At 37.9% G+C, this 22,715-nt stretch overlaps 1 protein-coding gene across 2 annotated transcripts in view; it reads left to right on the forward strand.

The window, feature by feature from the left end:
- Positions 1-22,464, forward strand: part of LOC116780308 — a 35,917-nt gene extending 13,453 nt beyond the window's left edge. For both annotated transcript variants that reach the window (XM_032675086.1, XM_032675087.1), the window contains 7 exons: positions 450-560; positions 2,100-2,278; positions 12,353-12,510; positions 13,724-13,766; positions 18,248-18,434; positions 21,340-21,475; positions 22,206-22,464. In XM_032675086.1, the coding sequence (XP_032530977.1) occupies positions 450-560; positions 2,100-2,278; positions 12,353-12,510; positions 13,724-13,766; positions 18,248-18,434; positions 21,340-21,475; positions 22,206-22,305 (914 nt within the window). In that variant the 3' untranslated portion in view covers positions 22,306-22,464. The remainder of the gene's footprint in view (positions 1-449; positions 561-2,099; positions 2,279-12,352; positions 12,511-13,723; positions 13,767-18,247; positions 18,435-21,339; positions 21,476-22,205) is intronic.
- Positions 22,465-22,715: the final 251 nt, after the last annotated feature.

The following is a 22,715-nucleotide window of genomic DNA, read 5'->3' on the forward strand; positions in this document are numbered from 1 at the left end:
GCCAAATTCAGTTAACCAGCAAAGACAAACATCAGCACAGAAAGTATTCTTTTGGAGTTACATCCAAAGCTCCTCAGAATAATAGATTTTTTTTTCTACTGGTTTTACTGAGCATTGCACTAGATCTTTGTTTGCACTTTAGGCCAAAATCCTCAATACTGAAATTATAATTTGCATCTTTAAATCCTAATGGCATTTTTAATTAAATTTCTCAACTGCCAGTGATTATCTAGTGTTGCACCACAATCCAAATCCTGAATATTCATTTACAGATGACTAACATGTTGCTCAGTAAAACTTGTTCCACCTTGAAGGCCCTAAAGCATAATCTGGTTGAACAGATACATGTTTTCCTAGAAAAGCTTCTCTGCACAGCCATGCTTGATATCCTAACTCTAAATAAAATGGAGGTTTTGATAGGGTTTTTTGTTTTTTTCTTTTAATTCCAGATAGCGCAGCTGAAGAAGCTGGGCTTCAGGTTGGGGATATTCTAATAGCAGTCAATGGAACTGATGTCACCAGCATGCCACATTCAGAAGCTGCCAATCTGGCAAGGAAAGGTAATTTTGAGATCACAATAAACTACATGACTGGATCAGGTTTCCTGTTCAATGCTCCAAATACAACCAGAAAAACTGGGTGATGTATGCAACAGAAATATTAATTATCAGTTTAATGCATTCATATTTAATACAATAGTATTGCCTAAATCATCTTTTTATCTAGACTTTGTCTTCTAGACATGTAAAATTGTTTCCCAAAGAGCATATGTGACTGCAGAGACACTAATACCTTATTTATGCCTTATACTTCCTCAGGGAGAGACTTCATATCTTCCTTCAGTGCACCCAGTAGTTATTTCTGTGTTGCCAAGACCTGAAGTCTAGTCAGGAGAGCAAAGACTCATTTCACAAGGCATCCTTTTGCACCACCACAGAAACAGTCAGCAATATTAATCAAGTATATTCTTCCTAGAATTGTGATGATTAAAGCCCAAAGATACCCATGTTTGCATGCTGAAAGTTAATCTACTGCCATTCCCTTATTTATCCCAGATAAGGTTTTGACAAAGGCTCACAGGAGATTCAATAAAGTGCTTTCACAAGACAGCGACAAATTTAACTTGACACATTCCGTATTCTTTAATTATAGAGGTACCATTCACACTACTATATTTAAGAGTATGTTGAGTCTTTTAGCAGATAAATCTCTGATTACTTGATACTTTAACTCCTCAGAGAACAGCCTCTGGACTAAATCTTGGCACACAGATAGCATTCCCAAAGTCACATGACCTGAAAAAAGAGATCCAGCAAACACTTTGCAGATAAAAATATGTCATAGTCACATTTCTCAGTTCTCCTTCAGGCATTGCTACCTGCTCTGAAGTAGTGTCGATATAGTCAGAATCTCAGGCCTTCAGGTCAAAATCATAGATCTATTGATAGCTTCACCAAATATTAAGATTTTGTATCTCACTGATGGTAACATATTTTTGGAAAATCTTGCAACCTATCATCTCTTCTGTATGTTTACCTATTGCAATTGGTAAGTAGAAGCTTTAGAACAGATTAGCCTCCAACAGCCACCCTCCTCGATGAGGGGCACAGGAAAGGTTAGAAAACTCCAAGGCATGGAAAATAAAGAATTCTCAAGAGCATATGTAAGATGGCAGAGCCTGAAAGTGCCCCTAAGAGCATTCTCAGCAATTTTTGCATAAATCTCAATTTGTGTGCGCCCATTGGAGCAATGAGATTCAATCCCTTCTCTTAACTGATAAAATACACAAGCACCCAAAATGCTGTTTGCAAAGGGAGGTCACAAAATTTTTTTAAGAGGAGTCTTCAGATAGCTGGCTCCATTAGTAGCCCTCAACACAAAATTAGTTTCATTCCTGAATTCATGTTAAAAGAAGGCCAAATATTGCTTGATTTTATTTGTATTCTGCTCTGCTCTTTGCTGCTTCCAGAAGCTACACTGGGAGGACAAGGGCATGGGGTAGAATACTGCCTTCCTGCTCCATATACTACATGGGTGTTAAAAGATATTGACAGTCTGTTTTTGGCCTATGTTTTTGCACTCTTCATGTAATATTTTAGGTCCTGATATCCTGACTATGATTGTGGGATCAGACATCAGCCGTTACCCCAACACCCCCAGACCTACCTGCCGAGGATATCTGCATAAACGAACACAGTCAGCAATTCTGAAGGGCTGGAGAAAGAGGTGGTTTGTGCTGAAACACAATGGTTACCTGCACTATTACAAACACAAGAAGGTGAGTGACTAGTGAGGAATCAGGCTGTGTCTTGAACTATGAAGTGCAGCAGCTTTGTACTCAAGTATCATCTTGACTTGTGCTATTTAAAAGATAATGTCATCAGGGTTTTGTATGAGGTGTATAAAGGAGGCTTGTTGGGTAGTTCTGCTTTCCTAAGCCTAGTCACAGACTTTATGGATTCTACATTTAATCTCTTTGTTCTGATCTTCAAAAAGCCTGTAGAGGGCTTGCGATGATATGAAGTAGCTTCAGATGTGTAAGAGCTCTATGTTCCATCTAGCATTGTATGTATTTTCTTAAACAGGTGTTACTATGTGATTTCTTTGTGTCAGTGAATAAGTTATGGACCTGCACGCTGGGAAGGCTTAGCTTCTTCAGAGAAGCAATGCTCAGTGTTTCATTTTGTCATGAGAGCGGGGACCTGTATAGTGCTTAATAATTCTAAGTATATGTAAGACTTTAACTTAATCTAACAGGAAGACATCCAAAAAATGAATATGACAGGTGCTTCATGAAGGGAAATATTTCACTTGGCTTTATCCTGAGGCTCCATTTCAACACAGCATAATTTACAACCCTCTAGTTGTATAATGAGTCTTTATGGCCCTAAATCAGTGACTTTATCTCGGCTACAGATATTTGAGTATTCTATACAGTTATTTGCCTCTAAATAAATGAATAAATAAAGACATTTCACTTAAAAAAAAAAAAATAGAGCTTTCTCTTGAGACAGTTAGCTCCAGAAGTGGGGGATGTAGGCACTGGGCTCACAGTGAATTTGCCTGCCCTAGAGTAGCATTTTACTGTAGTCTGTGAGATGGCTCAACAGGTGCTGCATGTAGTTACAAGTTAATCCCTTCCCCTGTGTGTTTTCATGATGAAGTTATTCACTGAGAAAGTTACTCCTATAAAATCAAACAGATTGATTTCAAAGACTGTCATCTGTTCAGAGCTTTTTGTGGTAAAACATTTTTCAGCTTGCAAAAAAGGTTCAAGATCATCCACCTAGCATTCATTTTAACCTGATTTCAAGAAGAATTAGTGAAGCTGAGAAAAATTGCCTGTGAGGGATTTATTACTGGATGAAGCACATGTAGCTTTCAGGGAATCTCCTAGCTATAATGGAAGTAACATCAGTGGAAATAACAGCTGGTTAGAAATGGTTTTGTGTCCAACATACAGTTTGAAAACATACTAGTAAAATAAAGCCATGTCCATAATCACAAACTACATGAGAATATGAGCATAACACATGAGCATAACACCAAGTCCTTGGCCTGTAACTAGTCTTTATCTTTGCTAACATGGTCACAATACCTTTGATCAACTCAGCATATAAACATGTAGGAACATTCTTTTGGAGAGAAGATTTGATTTTATCCTAGTCAGGTCCATCATCAGACTCCTGAAATGTAAAAAAAGATATCTAGTTATGCCTTTTAAACACTCTTCAATTAAGTCTGTTTGAAGACAGAGTGTTAGATAAATTGAATTGAGAATTAGAAGGTACCCCATAATCTTACATTCACTAATATTTAATTAAATTTTTATTTATTTATTTTCACTAGTGGTGTTCTTTTAATTAATTTGTTCCTCAACTAGCTTACTTACTGCACTGAGAAAATAAATATTTAAATCATGCAAACTTTATGTTTTGATGACTCTTTAGCCACTGAAAGCATGAGTTTTCTTTTTCTTAAAAGAGTAAATAAATTTAAAGCACTGTGTAAATATTTCATAGTAATAACTAACTACTGCTTGTTTTCTTGCATTATCCAAACCTAGTGCCATTCAAACACTTTTTAAATTATTTCATACCATTTTTTTGCCAGCTGCTCTCTCTCTGTTCCTGGTCTCCAAATAATACACTGAAATATTGCGTTACTATTTTAGCAACAAAAAACGCAAGGACTTTCTTCCCTGCATTATGTGCTTACAGAGTACTCTGTAGAATCCTTTAGTAAGAGAGACAGAAAGATACTTAAATACAAATACAGTTATTTACTATTGTGAGATCCAATGCCCAAATGAAGTAAGAGGAAGCTCAACTGGACTCTTTGACACTTCTTTCTTTCGGTGTGATTTCTATCAGGGTATGAAAAGAAGACTTCTCATCCCACTTCTTCTTCTAAGGGAATTACAAATAATGTTTGTAGTTTAACACAGCCTTTTTGTAGCATGCTGATTTAACTGCATGATTAATTTGGAAACATTGTGTTACAGGCCTTGATTCACTCAGAAGAAAAGATTTGTCCACTTATCTGATCTAAAATATTCTTTGAAACAGTTAATTGAAGTCAAGAGTAATTCAGGGAGACAAAAAAAGTTCAGGATAGCTGCCTATCAGTACAAGAAAAATAACTTCTATTAGTGTATTTCCAGTGATGCCAACAAGGTCACTGGTCAAAGATTTCCACTTGTGTAAGAAGACAACTAGGCCTTTTATATATGCCTGAAATGTTATGTATAATGTTTTGTAGTTAAGAATGGAAAGGGTATTTCATCTCTGCTCTAGTCCATATCAACAAACATAGAGAGTTAGATTTCCTCATCATTGCTATTCGTAACTATAAATTATCAAACCTGAATTTTCCTTTTCCCACCTACATTAAAAAGGATATTGATGTTTCTAGAGCTTTTTACATTTGACTCACCCATGTGTTTGCTGCAGTTTCAGAATCATCTCTAGACAGTCACACACTGGTGAAGTGATAGCTGTTGCAAGACATTCAGTCATTTCACGTGTGGTCATTTTGTTTTCCCTCAAGCAGATGCTTCCACTGTCCTTGACTCCGCAATCCATACAAGCAATCTTTTTCACCTCAGTAGGTGTGGCTATGTTTCCACCTCAGAGCGGAGATATTTGACACATTGGGTTAGAATTTTGTTTTCTGTAAATTACTGAGATCAGCAGAGATATAATGCTTTATGTTATTTTTGCCTACATTTAGCAACTGTGGAGTTCCAGTATCTACTCTACAGTTCTGATCTCCTATTCTGCAGATCACTGGATCTTCTCAAACATATTATTTCCTTCTTTGTCAACATACCCAGCTTTTCTTCTAAAGGAAAGATACCTGGAAATTATGAGGAAACAGACAAGGAATGTACACTTAAATCTTACTCTAAGGCAATCAAGCTTCTTGTGCTTCAACTTAACGCATTTTTTCAGGAAAAGCTGAAAGCACATCAGCATGGCCTTTCTTTGCAGACAACATCATCTGCTCCTTTTAAAGTACCATTTGCTGCTCAGCACAGTAAAGGGGCTGCAAAGTCACCAGAAAATGCCTGTGGGAAGTCTTCAGTATAGGACAGAGAAACCTTAATCAGTTTTACATGAGACCAGTAATATAGCAAAAGCAATTTGCCCACAGCAGCAGAGCATCATTTCAGTATGTTAATTCTCTGAGCTGTCATCAGCAAGTCTCTTTTAGAACATGACAGCTAACTTGAAAATCCTAAAATATGCTTCAGTCTTCAGGATAAAAAATGATGGTCTTGAAGATTCATTAACGAGAAGGAATATAATTTCTGGGACTCAGGAACAAGTGGGCCATTGATGGGTTTAAAGACAGTGGAGCATGCACTCCTCTGTCGTGAGGACATACCTGCTAGAGAGCTAATATTGTTCTAGGCTCAGTAGGAAAACACAAGGATAAAGAAAACAGCATTATAGTCAAAAACGTTTCCCAAAATTCCTCATTACAAATATCCATCATGTAAGGAATTCAACTAATTAAATAGTGGAATTTACAAAAACACTAAAAGTACCAGCGAAAGCCAAAATATCCTAGTTTCAATTAATCATTGCTTTCTTGCTATGTAAGACTGGATATATAAAAAAATACATATAAAAAGTGATTTTGTGGATCAAAAAAAGGGACAGAAAAGGTGGAGTTGATAAAATTAAAAGAATTAATGAAATATCATTTTTGTAACAATGCCCTAGCTCATCTCTCATTTTTGTCTTGCTGTGCGTCTAGGAAAGATTTCCAGTCCCTTTCACATAAGAGGACCCTGATAGAGAGGATAGCGGGACAGATAATCAATCTAGCACCTGAAAAGGAAATGAAGAAATAAATATCATTATGGTTATGATCTAGGAGAAACTCCAAAGAGGCCTATCTATCTCAAAGCAGGAAACTGTTGTCAGTATATCTCCCTTGGAGACTTCCTTTCCAGAAGTCAGAGGCTGATGAATTCTAGTCGAACCAGCTCTATCAGGTCCTTATATTACATTTGTCATTTAGTCCATTTCACTCTCCAATTCCATCAACTAAGAATGATGTGGAACAATAGTAATTAGGAATAAATGTCTAAAGAGTATGAGTTTGCTGACAGCACTTTGTATGGACTTCAAACAGGAAAGTCAAAAGAAGATGTAATAGGAAGGAAGTAGGAGCAGTTAAGTTGAAAGGAACAGTTAAGTTGAAAACTGTTGTCTGGACAGTAGAGAAGAGCATGCTTTAGAGATTCAGCTTTAGTGAGAGACTGAAGTATAAATACAGAGCAAATGCACTTTCACATGTAGCCCCAAGTCTCAGAGAAATAGCTTTCATGATAGTTCATGTTGTAAGAAAACTGCAACACATACTCCTGAGAATCACTCTCACTGTGGCAGCAGTGGACGGTCTTCATTGTGATTTTTTATAATAATGTCAGTTTTCAAAAGAATTATGATTTGCATTTCTTAGACTCACAAGTTTAATGCCTCTAGGAAGCCCTTGGGCATCATGTGAGTGACTAAGACAAAGTACCTCAAAGCTGAAAGGGCAGTGAGAACAAAAATATGCATTTCTTAACAACCAAAACAGTTAGACCCCAAACTGGTAAACAGCTATTAGCTGATGATCACCTAAATTATCAGATGTTAGGTCATGTTAGTTTCCATTATGAACCCAGTCCATTTCAGCAGTTCAGCATAATTCTGCCTTCTCTGTTGCTTTAACATAGCCAACACACTGGCAATTAAGTATTAGCATAGATGCTAATTATACAGTGTTATTTGCATTCAAAGAGGTCCATAACCTTCACTTTGTCTCAGCAGCAGAATGCTTTCCTCATTGAACTTTCTTTAATTAGTGCTGTACCTGTGAAATTGGTGTTCCTTAGATGCCTCTAGTAGGATATGTTTCTATTAGGAAGCATAATCAGAACACCTGGAAACTACATTACAATTTACTTGTTCTTTATATTTCAAAGAAGATGAGGTTTAGGTTGGATATTAGGGCAAAATTTTTTACAGACAAAGTAATCAGACACTGGAATGGGCTGCCCAGGAGGTCATGGATTCTCCGTCCCTGGAGGTTTTTAAGATGAAACTGTTGTGGCACTTAGTAACCACAGCAGTGTTGGATCAAGGGTTGGACTTGATGATCTTGGAGGTCTTTTCCAACCCCGTTGATTCTATGATTCTGTGATCATCGTCATTTACACATCTCATGTAAACAGCTGGATACTAGTCTTCCATTTCTTTTTACTCACATCAAAACAGATCACTTTTCATCAGGCCTCTCAGAAGAAGTGAAAGGTTTCCCTAATGCAGAGGTAAATTTAAATGCAGAATGAAATGTTTCCTTTTATTTCTACAATTGTCTTCTCTGGACATGGGAGTAGGGCATACTGCAGCGAGTGTATTTACAAAAATTTTATGACTCAGACACTACAGTATGTGCTTCTAGTTGATTGTGTGCACCCTTAAGACCGTTCCCAGTGGAATAGAAGAGAGAGGGAAAAAATACTTTTTACTTACTTTCATTTCTGTCATATATATAGATTCCAATTATTACACCAAGAAAGAAGTCCTCTGCCACGTGCAGACCCTGCACAACATTTCAATCTATGACAAACATTCATTGTTTTCTTGAACAAGCTTTCTTGCTAAGCCTAATCACTTTATATAAAAGGCTTAGTTATAAATAGATTTACATCTGAGCATTGCTCATAAATATACCATTTCTATTTGTTCTTCATTCTTGCTTAGAGCTTTAATGTAGTCTGAGAGCTACCACATTATTTAGAGCATGTGTACAATCTGATTTCTTCTCTACATTTTATATGACTCCCATGGCTCCAGAATATATTTTTCAATTTATATTTAAGAACTTCCTGAATCCACTCTCTCCAATACATTCACTATGTTATTTCTATTGATAAATGAGAAATAACACTGGCTGATATGATATGCATGTTAATTTTGTCCTACTAACAGATTGCATACCCCAACCTAGAGAAAGAGTCATACTCTGATACATTATTTGATCTGATTTAAGTTGTTCAAAATCTTAACCTAATCAATAATTCTTCCTGTGAGCCTCGGTCCTGCAAACTGTTTATTATCTTTTGTGAAATTAACTGTAGCAAATTATTCAACCTCAGCAAAAGAACTAGAATGTGAAGATTAAATATGCCACAAGACCATTTGGTTGTACTTCATCTGGCAGCCACTACTATTGGGTGTAGGATGATTATGTTTTTCAAATCAGAGGAGCTTTTACATCTTTTTACCCTATTGTTTTGCCTTCAGTAAGTTTCTACTCTCTGTAGTTTAGATGCAAATTGTTTAAAACAAAACAAAATGAACAACTAAATAAATTTTTCTCTCTCTACTGGCAAAAAATCCCATGTGAACAGTTCTGGAGTCTAGAGCTCCCTATTTGCTGACACACGCAAGCACTTTCTTCAAGGGAAAATGAAATAGATGTAAGGGAAAAAGACATAAAAAGCCTTAGTCTCTTCTTTGCACCGATGTGCCCAGCTTAAAGAAGGAATAAATGCAAACAGGCTCTAGCTATAATTTCCTAAATAATCAAACAGTGAGCCTATCACAAAGTACAGTTATTAAAAAAAGACATAGGGAGGAGAAGCACCAGGGAGAAGCTGGTCAGAGAAAACCAAAAGATGGTGAAAATGCTGCAAGCCTGAGTGCCATGGAGGGTTGTGGCTACATCAGCTGCAATGGAGCTGGACAAATGAGAAATAATAAGCAAAAAGAAAAAAAACAGTTCAGTTTCCTGTCTTGTTTAAGAGATGCCTATTTTAAGAACACTTGGGCACAGCCAGGAAGACAGTTTTAAAAGACAGTCAAAAATTCAGTTGTGCCACTACTGACCTGAAACCAATCTGACCCAGTGACCTGGGGGCAACTGTTTTACACTGCCCACTGCCAGTCTCCCAACCAAACCAGACTTCAATTCCTGCTTTCTAGCACTACTCAGTTTTCACATTATGTTTAGATTTCTTCTAGGATTTTATCTTTTTTTTCTGTAAAGTTACTTTTATTCCATTTTCCTAGTACTTGCAGACTCTTTTGTAGCTGAATTTTAATTTCTCTTCATAGTTATTCCTGTTGTTACTTTTTATTTCTTTCAGTGCAAATAGCATGAAACTTTCATATATCTCTTCAGATTCTTCTTTCTAATAGATGAAGGAGCTTAACTGCCATAGCAAATATAACTCTGCTCAAATAAAATCCTTTGAATACAGTGAATCACTCAGGACCTATGAATGGCATTCAGTTTCTGGAATTACTTACATCAAATTAAGTAGGGCTGCATGCACTGCCTTAATGAGCATTTAATATAATAAAGGAAGGAAATGCTTAATTTTCTATTTTTCTTTCTCCCTTTTATCTGTTTCTAATCATTATACATTGTTTAATATTTTAAATTTTTTTTTGCAGAAACATTTGTCCTAAAATTCAGATCATCTTAGGAAAACTAGCAGCATGGGAAGGGTTATTTCAGATGTTTCTACTGTTCTTAGAATAGCTTTACCAAAGCAGCACCTGTTTTTTGCCTTCTACCTGGAGAAATTTCCACATGTTTGATACTGGAGACTGCCAAGAATCCATAAAGTAGCTGATCACAACCTTGAAGGAAAAAAAAAATATTTTTTTTAGTTTAGTGCAGAATGGAACAGTAGTAGCTGTTACAAGTAGTAGAAATTTGAGTTAGTTCATTTAAAATCTGCATGACACATGTCATCAGCTCAAGTAACATCACATAGTTATATCAGATTCCATAAAGGCAGTATCATCAGCAGGTTACACTTGAGTCACAAGTGTAAGAAGTTACTTTTATAATTATTTTTTCCAGAAATATACCTTAGTCACTTTTTGTAGGAAAGATATATTTGCCAAAGGAATCATCTCAATATGTTAATCATTAAAGCCACACGAGTGAAAAGAAATACCCCTTACAAACATGCAGATGTGGCACATGGGCCATAGTTTAGCAGAGAACATGGTAGTGCTGGGTGAACATTTTGACATGATAATCATGAGGATCTTTTCCAACCTTAACCATTCTATGATTCTGTGATCTGAATTATCAGAATTAGGGGAGGATGGCTGTCTATTAGTCAGTGAGGAACATTTGGTCTCATTTTAAATGCCTCAAATCTATCTTACTCCTTTCTTAGATGTATTTGTTTGAAATACAGTGGACATATATAATTCTTGATGCCACAGAACCTCTGTCTGCATTCATTCTAGACAGCACAGAAAGTGTTTACAAAATAAGTTTATAAAGGCACAGTAATAGTGGTCTGTGATATCAGTATCTCTAGTGACCTTTGCCTTCAGGTCAGGGCAGTGAGGAGAATTCAGACCATGGACAGGATCTTGCACTTGCTATGCTTTGCAGTAGGAATGAGATTTAGACCCTGAATATGTATTTTGGTTATGGTGTTCACAATGTAGTTTTGTGTCTGAAGGCATTATAAATAAAGTAGCTCACACAGCACTGACAACTTTCAGGACTGCCTTTATCTTCTTTAGTTTTACATTAAAAAACTTAAGCATTAAAAAAAATGGAATGAGAAGAATGAATAAAAATGAATAAAAATGTAGGAAATGTACTTATGAATGTTTATTTATACATTTGTCGGTATTAGGGGTTATTTTGTTACTACAGGAAAATCATGTATGACAAAGGGATAATTACATGTGCTAGTGAGTATACAATTAAGTATTTAACTATCTAATTCCCACAGGTGCATTTTTTTCATGGAAGGCTACGTATGTTTATTTTTAGGCTAAGGGAAAATTACATGGGGTATTTACAATCCATTTCCCACTGATAAAATTTAATTAACATCCAAAAATCAACTAATTTTATTCTATGAGACTCCACCATCTGTGTATTTTGCAAACAGCACTAATGCTTTTCCTATGTCTCAGCATTAACTCGTGTTTCCCATTTTATTGCTACCAAATTTGATGCAATTGTTAGAGTTCCAGCTACAGATCTTCAAAGCAAACAACATTGGTTAAAACACAACTACAGTTCACTGTCCAGATGTGTGCACCTTTGTTTTGAATTAAGATGTGTATTTGCAGGGAGCTGGGCTGGGAAGTAAGAGGGCGGATAAACTGCTTCACCTACCTATGTGTATTAAGGAGCTTAATGGCTCTTTATGACTCACACAGGGAAAGACATTGGCAATGCCCTTCAGTCTCAAAGAACATTAACACAATCAGGAACAAGCAAAAAGGTTCTGAAGTGCTTTCCATTGAAAGTTATTTGAATTGTATGGGAAAGGTTATGAACAGAACTATATTTACCACAACTTTGCAAAGGAGCTGAAATTCGGCCTTTTAAATTATGCTCACTGTTCTCCAGTTTAAGCCCTTGTTGCCTGTATCTACACAAATAAGGTGAGGTTTTCAGCATAAACACAGACTGCAAACAGCACTGATTAGTAAAGAGACCTGTGACACTCAAGTCTTCAGTGCACTTTGAAAATTCCTACACCACTCAGCTGAACCCTCAATAGCTGGACATCTACATGCCTACACATACCTAAAAAGGTGTTTTTGCTACAGATATGGCTTCTGTTGAACCAAAAACAATTAGGAGAGCAAAATCACAGGTGCAAATTTAGAGGGTGTTTAGACTAGCTTGTCTTCTGTGATTGCACTGTAATTGCTGGGACTGCTGATCATTAAACCATATGATGGTTCAAAAGCGTAAGAGCATTATAACTTTGAATATTCCTTGAGTTTATCCCCATTTCACAGGGATCAGTTTCATAATAGTTCTGAACTTTGGGCGCTCTTTCTAATTGCAGGATGAAGGGAAGTGCAGACCCCTGGAAGTAACAAAGCTGGAAGGAGCAGAAATTGGTGTTGACACCAGTCTGGGGAAACCATTTGTTTTTAAATGTATACCTCAAACTGGAAACAGGATTTTCTACTTCTGTGCAACTTCCAACCAAGAAATGAAGAGGTAAGTGATCTTTCATTTTAACAGCGTCAGTTTTGTTAATCCAGCATGAAGAGGAGTCTGAATTTTTGGAGGATGTTCACAATAGCTGCCTTGATCAGTAGAGGAAAAAATTAACAATCTATCAGCTACTTATTGAAAGATAATATTTCTAATATTCAATTGTAGAAGCCTCAAAAATTATTTTTCAGTTTCACAGGTTTTTTAATTGTTTTTAATAAAATCATGTTTTCCTATCCCCCTGAATTCTTGATTTAGCATGAGAAAAAAATTTAATCCATGTTCTCATGCCTTCTGTCCCACTGTTGTATCAAACAGAAGTGTAAATCTTCTCGTAGATGTAAACTTTCTTATCAGTAATTTCATATAAATGATCTCTCTTCTGCCGAACAAGGACAGTGCTAGTAATAAATACACTCCCATCTTCCATTTTCTTTTCTGTCATTCTGTCACATTTTCATTTTAATATTTTAAAATGCAAACATGCCTCAAAAGCATATTGGTTCTGGGACAGTGACTTCGGGTTTGATGCAGAGTTAGACTTTAAAAATACTCTTTTGCATTTCCCAAAGACAACAGCTGACAAAACAAAGAGCCTAAATTCACCCAAAATTCCTGCCTTTCCAAACGTACTGAAATCTAAACTTATTGTAGTCTTTGTTTTATTGTGAATTGTCAAAAATATAAAGCTGTGAAGTAAATTGATATTTGGTATTCATCCACCCATTTTTTATATCATCTCACTGCTTAACACAATCCACCATTGTAATATCATTTTCCATTTCCAAATTTTCTACCATACATAGTGCAACAGAATAACTTTGCCAACAAAGTTATTGCTTTATTCTGTAGTTTTCAATTCCAGGATTCTTTGTGTCTCCTACAAATTCCTTATCTGCATTATGACAAAGACAAGAAGAGTGATCATTTAGCCTGACATGTTAAACTATATTCAAAATCTGTAGATTCCCTTGTCTGCAATATTGCCTTTATTTATTATAATGTGTTCTTACACAGCAAGCTTTGAGACTTTTTTTTTAGAGTTAGCAATGTTTATTTAGATTTAATCCACTACTTTTCTATCTTAAAGCCTTGTGTGTCCTGAAAATTTAGATGCTTTAGATGCTGCGTATGTCAGCAAGAATTAAAAGAGGCAGTGAAGCATGTTTTTCTGCTCTACCAATCTAAGCTACTCTCGCTTTTTGTCGTGTTATAGGTGGTTGGAGGCTATGGATAAAGCAGTGCATCCTGTCCATCAGGTAATGCTTTATTTAAATGAGAACCATTCGTATAGCAGATTGTGCAGAAGGCTGAGAGACAGGAGCATTACATGGTCAGGTGCAGACAGAAACATGGAAGTTCCATACTTTTGTTCTGGGCTGTTGGGTTGTGAGTCATCTCCAATCTAAAAGCCATGAAGAGAATTAAGACTCAGCTTATGTGTTTTGCTGCCGTATGGTAGAACGAATCAAAATGCTCCCTCTCCAGATATCAGCAGCTTTAAGCTGATTTGGAAGCATAACCCAAAATTAGTGTATCAGGCAGAAAGAAAGGGTAGAAGTGACTCACAGTCGTTTTATGCCTGAGGTAATACAAATTGGAGTAGAAGGAGAGAAGGGTCATATCTTCATAAGTATTTCCCACAAGACTCCCTTGGTTGCAGGCAATTCTCTTTTTCCAAGAGAATATTGGGTGGGGGGAGGCATGATTGCTGAGTTCTTATTTTCTGTGTTTCCAGGGATGAAGAAAGACAGGTGAGCTAATAAACTTTGTCTTACCCATCCCTTTACACAGTTGTGCTCTCTGCTGGCCCCTGTGGCTGGAAAAAATACAGCCATAACTGATCTTGAGCTGCTACTGAGAGACCTTGCTCAGCCCAACATAACTCAGTATCAATAGTCCCTGGCTGACCCCTGAACTGGGAATTGCAAATCTAATTTTAGTATTTCCAGAATTGGAAGTATAGGGGTCAAAGACATTTTAGGCTGCCCTTTCCTGGCCTAATGATTCTTATTATTTCCTTCTGAAGGCAACCACTTGTGTGAAAATAGGCATTTGATTTGTAAAGTTTTTTGAAGAGCTTTAGCTATGGAGCCACCTTGTTTTTAACGGGAAGAATGTGAGGCTCAAATGCAGAATAAGGTCTACCTTTTTTGCAAATGAAATAAAATTATCAATTAAAAATATGACAATTGCAAGGTACAAACTATAACCTGCATTCATGAAGTGTAAAAAAACAAGGGGGCGTAAGTTACTTCTTCAGCAGTGTTTAATGATGGTTTCCAAACAGTGAAAGGTATTTATTTCCTTTAATTCCTTTTCCACTGAAGTAAAATTGATCAAATATATATTTCTTTTGCCTTTAGCTTTCAGGTAGGTTGTAATTGTAAAACCAAACTTGCTTCCAAGTATATTTTACCTGTCAATGTTTCTCAAAAGAATATGAAGTAATAAATGTATTTGAAACAGCAAAAATGAATAAAACAATTTAAAGTGTGTACCCAAACCAAATAATTTGAAAAGTTGTGCTGGTTTTGGCTGGAATAGGGTTAATGTTCTTCACAGTAGGGAGTATGGGGCTGTGTTTTGGTTTTGTGCTGAAAACAGTGTTGATAGCACAGGGATGTTTTCTTTATTGCTGAGCAGGGCTTATACAGAGCCAAGGCCTTTTCTGCCCCTCACCCCACCAGTGGCAGACGAATTTGGCCTAAGCCAAAAAGGATAGTAGAGGTTCACATACATAAAAGACATCAAAAGGTCATTCTTTAGTGTAGCATTCATACATAAACTGTTGTATAAAAAGTTCCAACATTTTATTTACAGAAGGTTCACTCATGCATTCATCCATTAGCAGCACATTAAGTTAGCTTCTTTCTGTGCCACTACATTTCTGACCACCGTACTGATGGAAGCCTATTCAACCTGAGGTGACTGAAGGCCCCCACTAAGACCTTAAACCATCTTGTCCAAGAGCTGCTTTATGCTGATGACGCTGCCCTTGTCGCCCACACAAAAGCAGCTCTAGAGCGTTTAACATCCTGCTTTGCAGATGCTGCTGAGCTCTTTGGGCTGGAAGTCAGCTTAAAGAAGGCAGAAGTTCTCCATCAACCAGCTCCTCAGGAAGTCTTCCATCATCCCCATATCACCATTGGCCAATCAGAGCTCAAATCAGTCCAGCATTTTAATTACTTATGTAGCCTCATCTCCTCGGATGGTAAGAGTGACAGAGAGATAGACAACAGATTAGCAAAGGCATATAGAGCTTTTGGAAAGCTTCATAAAAGAGTTTGGCAAAATAAACACCTGAAGAAAAGTACAAAGATCAGTGTTTACAGAGCCATAGTGCTGTCTACTCTCTTATACGGATCTGAATCATGGGTCATCTACCGCCATCACCTGTGTCTCCTAGAACACTTCCATCAACACTGTCTCTGTACAATCCTAAACATCCACTGGTCAGATTATGTGACTAATATGTCTGTTCTAGAACAAGCAGCAGTCTCAAGTATTGAGGCCATGTTGCTGAGAACACAGCTGCAATGGGCAGGACACGTCTCCAGGATGAAGGACCACTGCCTCCCTAAGATCCTGCTTTATGATGAACTTGCCACTGGCTGCCGCAAGAGAGGAGCCCCGAAGAGAAGACACAAGGACTCCCTGAAACAACATCTCAGCTTTGGCCATATTGATCAACATCACTGGTCTACTCTGGCCTCCACTCGGGAGGCCTGGAGACACCCCATCTATTACGCTGCTGATGCTTTTGAGAAAGCACACAGGATCACTCTTGAGGAGAAAAGACAATGCAGAAAGAATCGTGTCTTGCAGAATATACCATCTGGGGAGTCTTTCTGCTGTGCCTTTTGCAACTGGTCATGCCTATCTCATATTGGCCTTTTTAGCCACCAACACACTTGCAACAAATGTGGGTAGAGCCCTCCCCATATCTTCATTCGCAAAGCCCAGCCATGAAACATTTCTGACTGCACTATCTTTTTTTGGGTTTTGTCTTTGAGTGAACAATATCCTTTTTTGAAATAAATGTTTGATTTAATATGTCACTTTCATTTCCTAACCTTCCTTCTAACTAGACTTTCCATTAAGTTGAATAGAAAAATCTTATATTTTCCTTCTTTTTCATTTGCTATACTTTTTTACTGACTTTTTGCAACAGCTAGTGTTTTACAGTAGAGTTTACAACACAGTGATTTAGTAGACCATTATACTGACACTATGTCCTCTTAATGAATCTACAAGGATAACTGCTTTAAGAATATACCTAGTGTTACTGAAGTCCTCTTCTGCACTTTGCTGCAGTAAGTCTTAGCAGGTTTCCCATTTGTAACAAAGAATACAGTCAACTATATTGTGCCAGGTCTTTTTTCAGTCTTTGCCTTGTCAAGGATACTGAAAAAATATCATAAATAAAAGCAAAAGAAAGTCCCTGTGGAAACAAACAGGAAGATATTGGTATTGCACACATTGTCCCCATGGATTTCAAACAACAATGACACTGGTAGATGTAGAATTCTAAATATGTATTGCAGATGGCAAAACACACTAGGAGAGGCTGAGATTCTAACACCTCCTTGATTTAGAGGAGAAGAAGAAATGCTTTCATCTCACATTAAACAACTTGATCTAATAACACAACAGATTATTTTTTCCTGATTTTCTTTTTGGATTATTTTATCATACAAATAACCTATACATTGACAGTGTTTCATGTGTTGAGCTTTTTCTTCACTTGTAAATGACAAGTAATTTTGGTAATGGAAAATGATCTGCTTTCCATAAAGGGATGGGAAGGTATCTGTAAACATTTTGTGCATAGTAGTGCTTCCATCCAAGCCTGAGTGCTGTATTCTGGCCTCATACCCCACACATTTTCTCTGGAACCCAGAGAGAAGATGGTGATTCTTGTCTTGCCAGATTACACACAGTAAAGACTACTGAAGTCCAGCAATCAACAACACAATTTAAAAAAAACCCCTTCTTCATAAAACTTTGAAATAATCCTGCTTGTACCAGCAACACAGGTAGTACTGAAAATAAAAGAGATGTAGAAAATAGAAGCTATTATTGTAAAAAGAAAGTAGAAGTTGGGCAGGGTTTGCCATCCTGTATAGGATTTTCTAATTCCATTTTCAGCATTGACTTCTGTTGTGGCTTAACCCCAGAAGGCAGCTCAGCAAGACAGCTTGTGGATTGAGATAAAAATATTTTAATATGTAACACAAAACAAGGGATTCATTCACTATATGCCGTGGGCAGGCAGATGTTCAACCATCTCCAGGAGAGCAGGGGTCCCTCACATGTAATGGTGACTTGGGAAGACAAACACCATCACTCCAATTGTTCCCCCATCTTTCATCTTCCCTGAGCTTTGTATGCTGAGCATGACACCCTATGGTCTGGGATATCCCTTTGGTCACCTGTCCTGGCTGTGCCCCCTCCCAACTCCTTCTGCACCTCCAGTCTGCCACTGGTGGGGTGAGGGGCAGAAAAGGCCTTGACTCTGTGTATCAACACTGTTTTCAGCACAAAACCAAAACACAGCCCCATACTACCTACTGTGAAGAACATTAACCCTATTCCAGCCAAAACCAGCACAACTTTTCAAATTATTTTCACAACAAAAGCTAATTTCCTAGCAAAAGACTAGAGCTTGTGTCCTTTCATGCTAGCAGTTCCTCCTTAAGTTTTTACTAGAACGTTTCATTACCTGCTTTCTTTGCAGAACCATGTGTGGGTAGATGTCACACTACATAACACTACACTCCCACCCTTGGCTATCAAAAATCCCGAGTGCCTGGGTCTTCTCCACCAGCTGGACAGGAGCAAAGATGTCTGGATTCAGCACTACTGCATTCTGAAGGATGGCTGTTTGTACTTTTATGCCACTCTCCGGTCTACACCTGCCCAAGGTAGGAACGGCTGCTAAATTTTCATTGATAATTGAAGCAAAAATGTTTCACTGCAGTTTCCATCCAAATAGAACCTTTACCATTAATGAGAGTTTCTTATCAGTAAATTGATGGTTTTCCATGTAGGTGAGTGAAGGAAGACCAGACTGTGGTGGGGGAAAACAGTTTTCCCCCTGAAGTTATAAAATGGTAAACCCCCAGGGGGTGGTGACCCTTGAGGTTTGGAGCCAATGAGCACTTCCGCAAAATATAAACATATTACACTTAGACTGGAAGAGAAGGTAGTTGTAGTTGTTGTGAAAGAGGTGGCCATGTTCTGAGGCCACAAGGAGAAGGGGCCCCCAGCCCCCAGCTGGGGGGCTACAGGGACTTAGAACAGCGTAAGGCTAAGCACCTGTGGCTGAGAGCTGAAGGAGTTTCTCTACTGTAAGAAGCAGCAGGAGCAGTGTACAGAGGGCAGAGAGCCAAGAGATAAGGGAGAAGCAGCAGAGGCATTGCAGCTGAGCAACAGAGACACAGACTTGTCCGAGAAAAAAGAGAGCCAGCAGCAGAGAGAGTAGAACTAAGCTCAGACAGAGACAGAGTTGGAGTAAGAAACTGAACCAGAAACCCCCAAACTCCTTGGAGACCCCTCCCAGAAGGAGGAGGATGATGAACTCTTTACTTGAAAGAGTCTTGGAGTGCTACAGCACTGCAGAAAGGAGCTGAAAAGCTCCGAGAAAGAATGCAGAGGGGGTGACCTTGGCCCCTTCGCTGCCTTGAGACAGAGCACAGGAGTTCTGGTAGAACGGTTGAGGCAAAGACTTTCAACTGAAAGCTGCCCTAACGTTCTGACTCAGAGGTAAATCCCCCGAGGAAGGGACTTCCACGAAGATGCCCCTGCACTTCGTGATATGCCCGTGGTGAAGTGAGTTTTGTCCCTGCTGGCAGTCCATGGGTGAGACCTTCGACTGGAGTCCAAGGGCCGAGAGGAAGAGAGGAGACCCCCCTCATGTGTACTGGCAGAGATCCAGCTACAGCTGCTGCATGAGAAGAAGAGGATAGACCTGCTGCCCTAGAGACATTGCTGCTCTGAGAGTAGAAAGGATCTTTCCTTCTTCCCTCCTGGACTTTTATTTGAAGGGGAGAAGAGATTTGATCCATTATAAATACTTATGTCATGGTAGAGATAATTAAGATTGTATATAATCTATTGTAGTATTTATTTTGTACAGTCATTGTGATATATATTCCCTTTCCCCCATTTTGAGTCTCGTGTAATGTCTGGAAAAACCATCTCACACTGGGTTGAGATGTGGGAGGGGGCTTGGACTAGGGAATTGGATTTTTGGAGCTCTCAAACCATGACACAGACTCAGTCTCTTTTTATCAACTAGCCACCTCATTCCCCACCTCAGTCTTCTTTTTCTCCCACAGTTTGAATTTTTGTTTCTGAAATGGAGCTAGTCAGGATATGTGCATATTACCTCAGGAGAAGTATAAGAAACAAGATCCACTCTTCCAAAGGACTTTATGGTGACTGGAGGCAGTTCGACTCATGGCAGTCTCCTGAAAGCTGTCAAATTTTGCGTGGCAGCAGCATGAGGCTACTAGGGTCAATTGCAAGCAGAGCTCACTTCAGACACTAAAAGCCTACAAGAGCAGCTCTGTGAATGTCAGTATTAAAAAAAAAAAAAAAAAGGTGCCCCAGCGATGGCTCAGGACCTGTAAATGCTTCCTCCCTGTGCTAAGGAAGCCTGCAGACAGAAATATTATTGTATTTTTGCTTGGCAGTCAGTTTTCAGATCAAAAGGGAAAAACTTTTCTTAGCATTTATGCTATTTGCCACATGATCAGGCAAGAAGTGCTCCACTTTATACCACTTGTATAGCACTTTTTCATTTGCCAAAGGCCATAGCTATGAAGTGACCAGGGATTTCCTCTCCACATGAAACTGAAGATAAGACTTGCCCAGAGAAAAGCAGTGAATTAGCAGAAAGGCAAAAATTAAGTATTATGCATTTATGACACTGAAGCCTATGCTCCTACTGCTAAAGATTTTCTTTTGGTGTTTAAATATCCTACTACATACAAATTCTTGTACATGGTAGTGTTTTCTCTCTTGTTATTTCATTTTTTCCCAATTTCACTATAGATTCTTATTCTCTCATATCATTCTCAGTGCTAGAGCATTAATTTGATGCTCTACATCAGTGGTGACTACATGTGAGACGCCAAAAAATACAGACAATGAAGACAATAACGGGAACATTCAGCTGCCGTTAATCAGTTCTGCAAGTCTTTTTGACTATTCGCCATGTATATATGAAGTGGACATACACCTTGTTGCACTGAGATAAGATCTGGGGGGAAAAAATTAAAAAAAAAAAAACAGGTAAAATTAAAATGCCTGGAAGGCAAAATTCTGTCTAATGCCTCTCCTTCACAGGTGGCTAGTTGTGGCTTCACAATGATGTATGAGTTACTAATGGCAGCAAGATGAACCAATGCTGACCTAGCATATTTTTTTCATGTGGAAATCCATATCCCTTTAATTTTTAAAGGAAAGAAAAAGAAAGTATCAGCAACAAGATCCACCCTTCCAAAGAACTTCACAGGGCTTGAGGCAGCCTTATGGATAGAAGTCAAAAACTAGGAAAAATATTTTGCTAAATAAAACTTTATTACTGATCATTTGCTAGATAGGAAGACTGTTTTACACTACTTTGAAATCAATTTTCAGAAGAAAAAAACAAACTGAACTTTCACATTTTTAAATGTAAATTCTGTAAAAGTCTGTCCATGCACCCAATAGAAGGCATCTGAAAATCCAGTTCTTCAGATTTGTTGATATGCTTGTAATTGGCAATAATTCTATAAATGGTATCTGTAATATACATCATGCATGCTATTTTATTCTATCCAGGTGGCCTTTACCTACAAGGGTATATTGTGAGTGAACAGTCTCTGGGCTCCAAGAGATCTGTAATTGAACTCAAACCTCCATCTGAAGAATTTAAAACCTTTTACTTATGTGCAGAGAATGTAAATGAAAACAAAAGGTAAACCAAATTGTTTTTTATCCAATTTTATTTACCAAGCTTCAGGAAAGAAGGAGCTCTGTAGTTCCTGGGAAGATCTAATGACAGCATTTCAGTCTGTTTTCCCTTGTTTCCCCAGATTTCCCTTTAGCAGTAGCTTTAGTCAAACTGCAGTGCAGCATTTACTTGCACATGTGAGTCACCAGTTCTGTTCTTGTCCATGCTGGAACCACAGCAAGGCTGGCTGGCAGAGGTTCAGAAAAAACCTGGATAAGGTGCCTTTCACAGTTATGTGTGGGGATTATACTAAACATAAAAGCTATGACAACCTCTCATTAGAGAGAATGGAATTTGTGTGCTCCTCATTCCCAAGAATTATTTACTTTCATCAATGATCATTAGAATTTAATTAATTTAAGAAAATTGGCCAATCAAATCACACTCTGAAGGTAAATTACCTCATCATAATCCAGTCAAATTCCACATCTGTCAGCAGGAGTTCTTGCCTAAAGCCTACTAATTACATTATTTGGGTTTTAATTTAATGAACAATGACAGAGCCTTTCAGTATGTTGGAAAATTGGTGTTGATATTTGTTGTTAATAGCCAACTCCTCCATCTTCTGTATCTCTCCAATGCCCTGACTATTAGCACATAGTAACACCATTTATTAAAAGTTTATTTCAAAGAACATAGAAATGCATGCATAAGACTTGATCAGGGATAATTGTTGGTCTTTCATTTCTTCTAGGTGGATTACAGCCTTGAAAGCTTCAATTAATAAATGGTTACCCCTACACCAGGCAATCCAGGATTTCATGAACAGACCACTGGAGGAGACAAGGATGTGAGAAGGTGGCTCAGTTTTTCCCCAGTTATGTTTTGCATTTTAAATTTCATGCTGTATCTTCTGATTCATCTCAAAAGATGCTCAAGCAGCAGCTAATCTTTAGCATTGGTATACATTCATAACTTTTGTAAGCATTAGTAAATAAACGTAAAGCAAGGTTGCCTTCTTTGTTACTGTCTTTATTTTGTGTACTATACAGTCTATACAGTCTGTGTTTACTTTTTTGAGATCTTTATAGTGGAAAGTCTTAAGGTCAAATAAATAAAGAACATGACTTCCTTGACAAGATAGGGTAAAGCCACAAGCAGAATTGCCACCTTGTTCTCTTCCTGGGTAACTGCACCATAGCAAAAAGCACACTGGAATGCCAGCATCTTACCAAAAAACTACTTTTCCTCTAGTTTTCATAAC

This window comes from Chiroxiphia lanceolata, chromosome Z (genome assembly GCF_009829145.1).
Source record: "Chiroxiphia lanceolata isolate bChiLan1 chromosome Z, bChiLan1.pri, whole genome shotgun sequence".
Classification (NCBI taxonomy): Eukaryota; Metazoa; Chordata; class Aves; order Passeriformes; family Pipridae; genus Chiroxiphia; species Chiroxiphia lanceolata.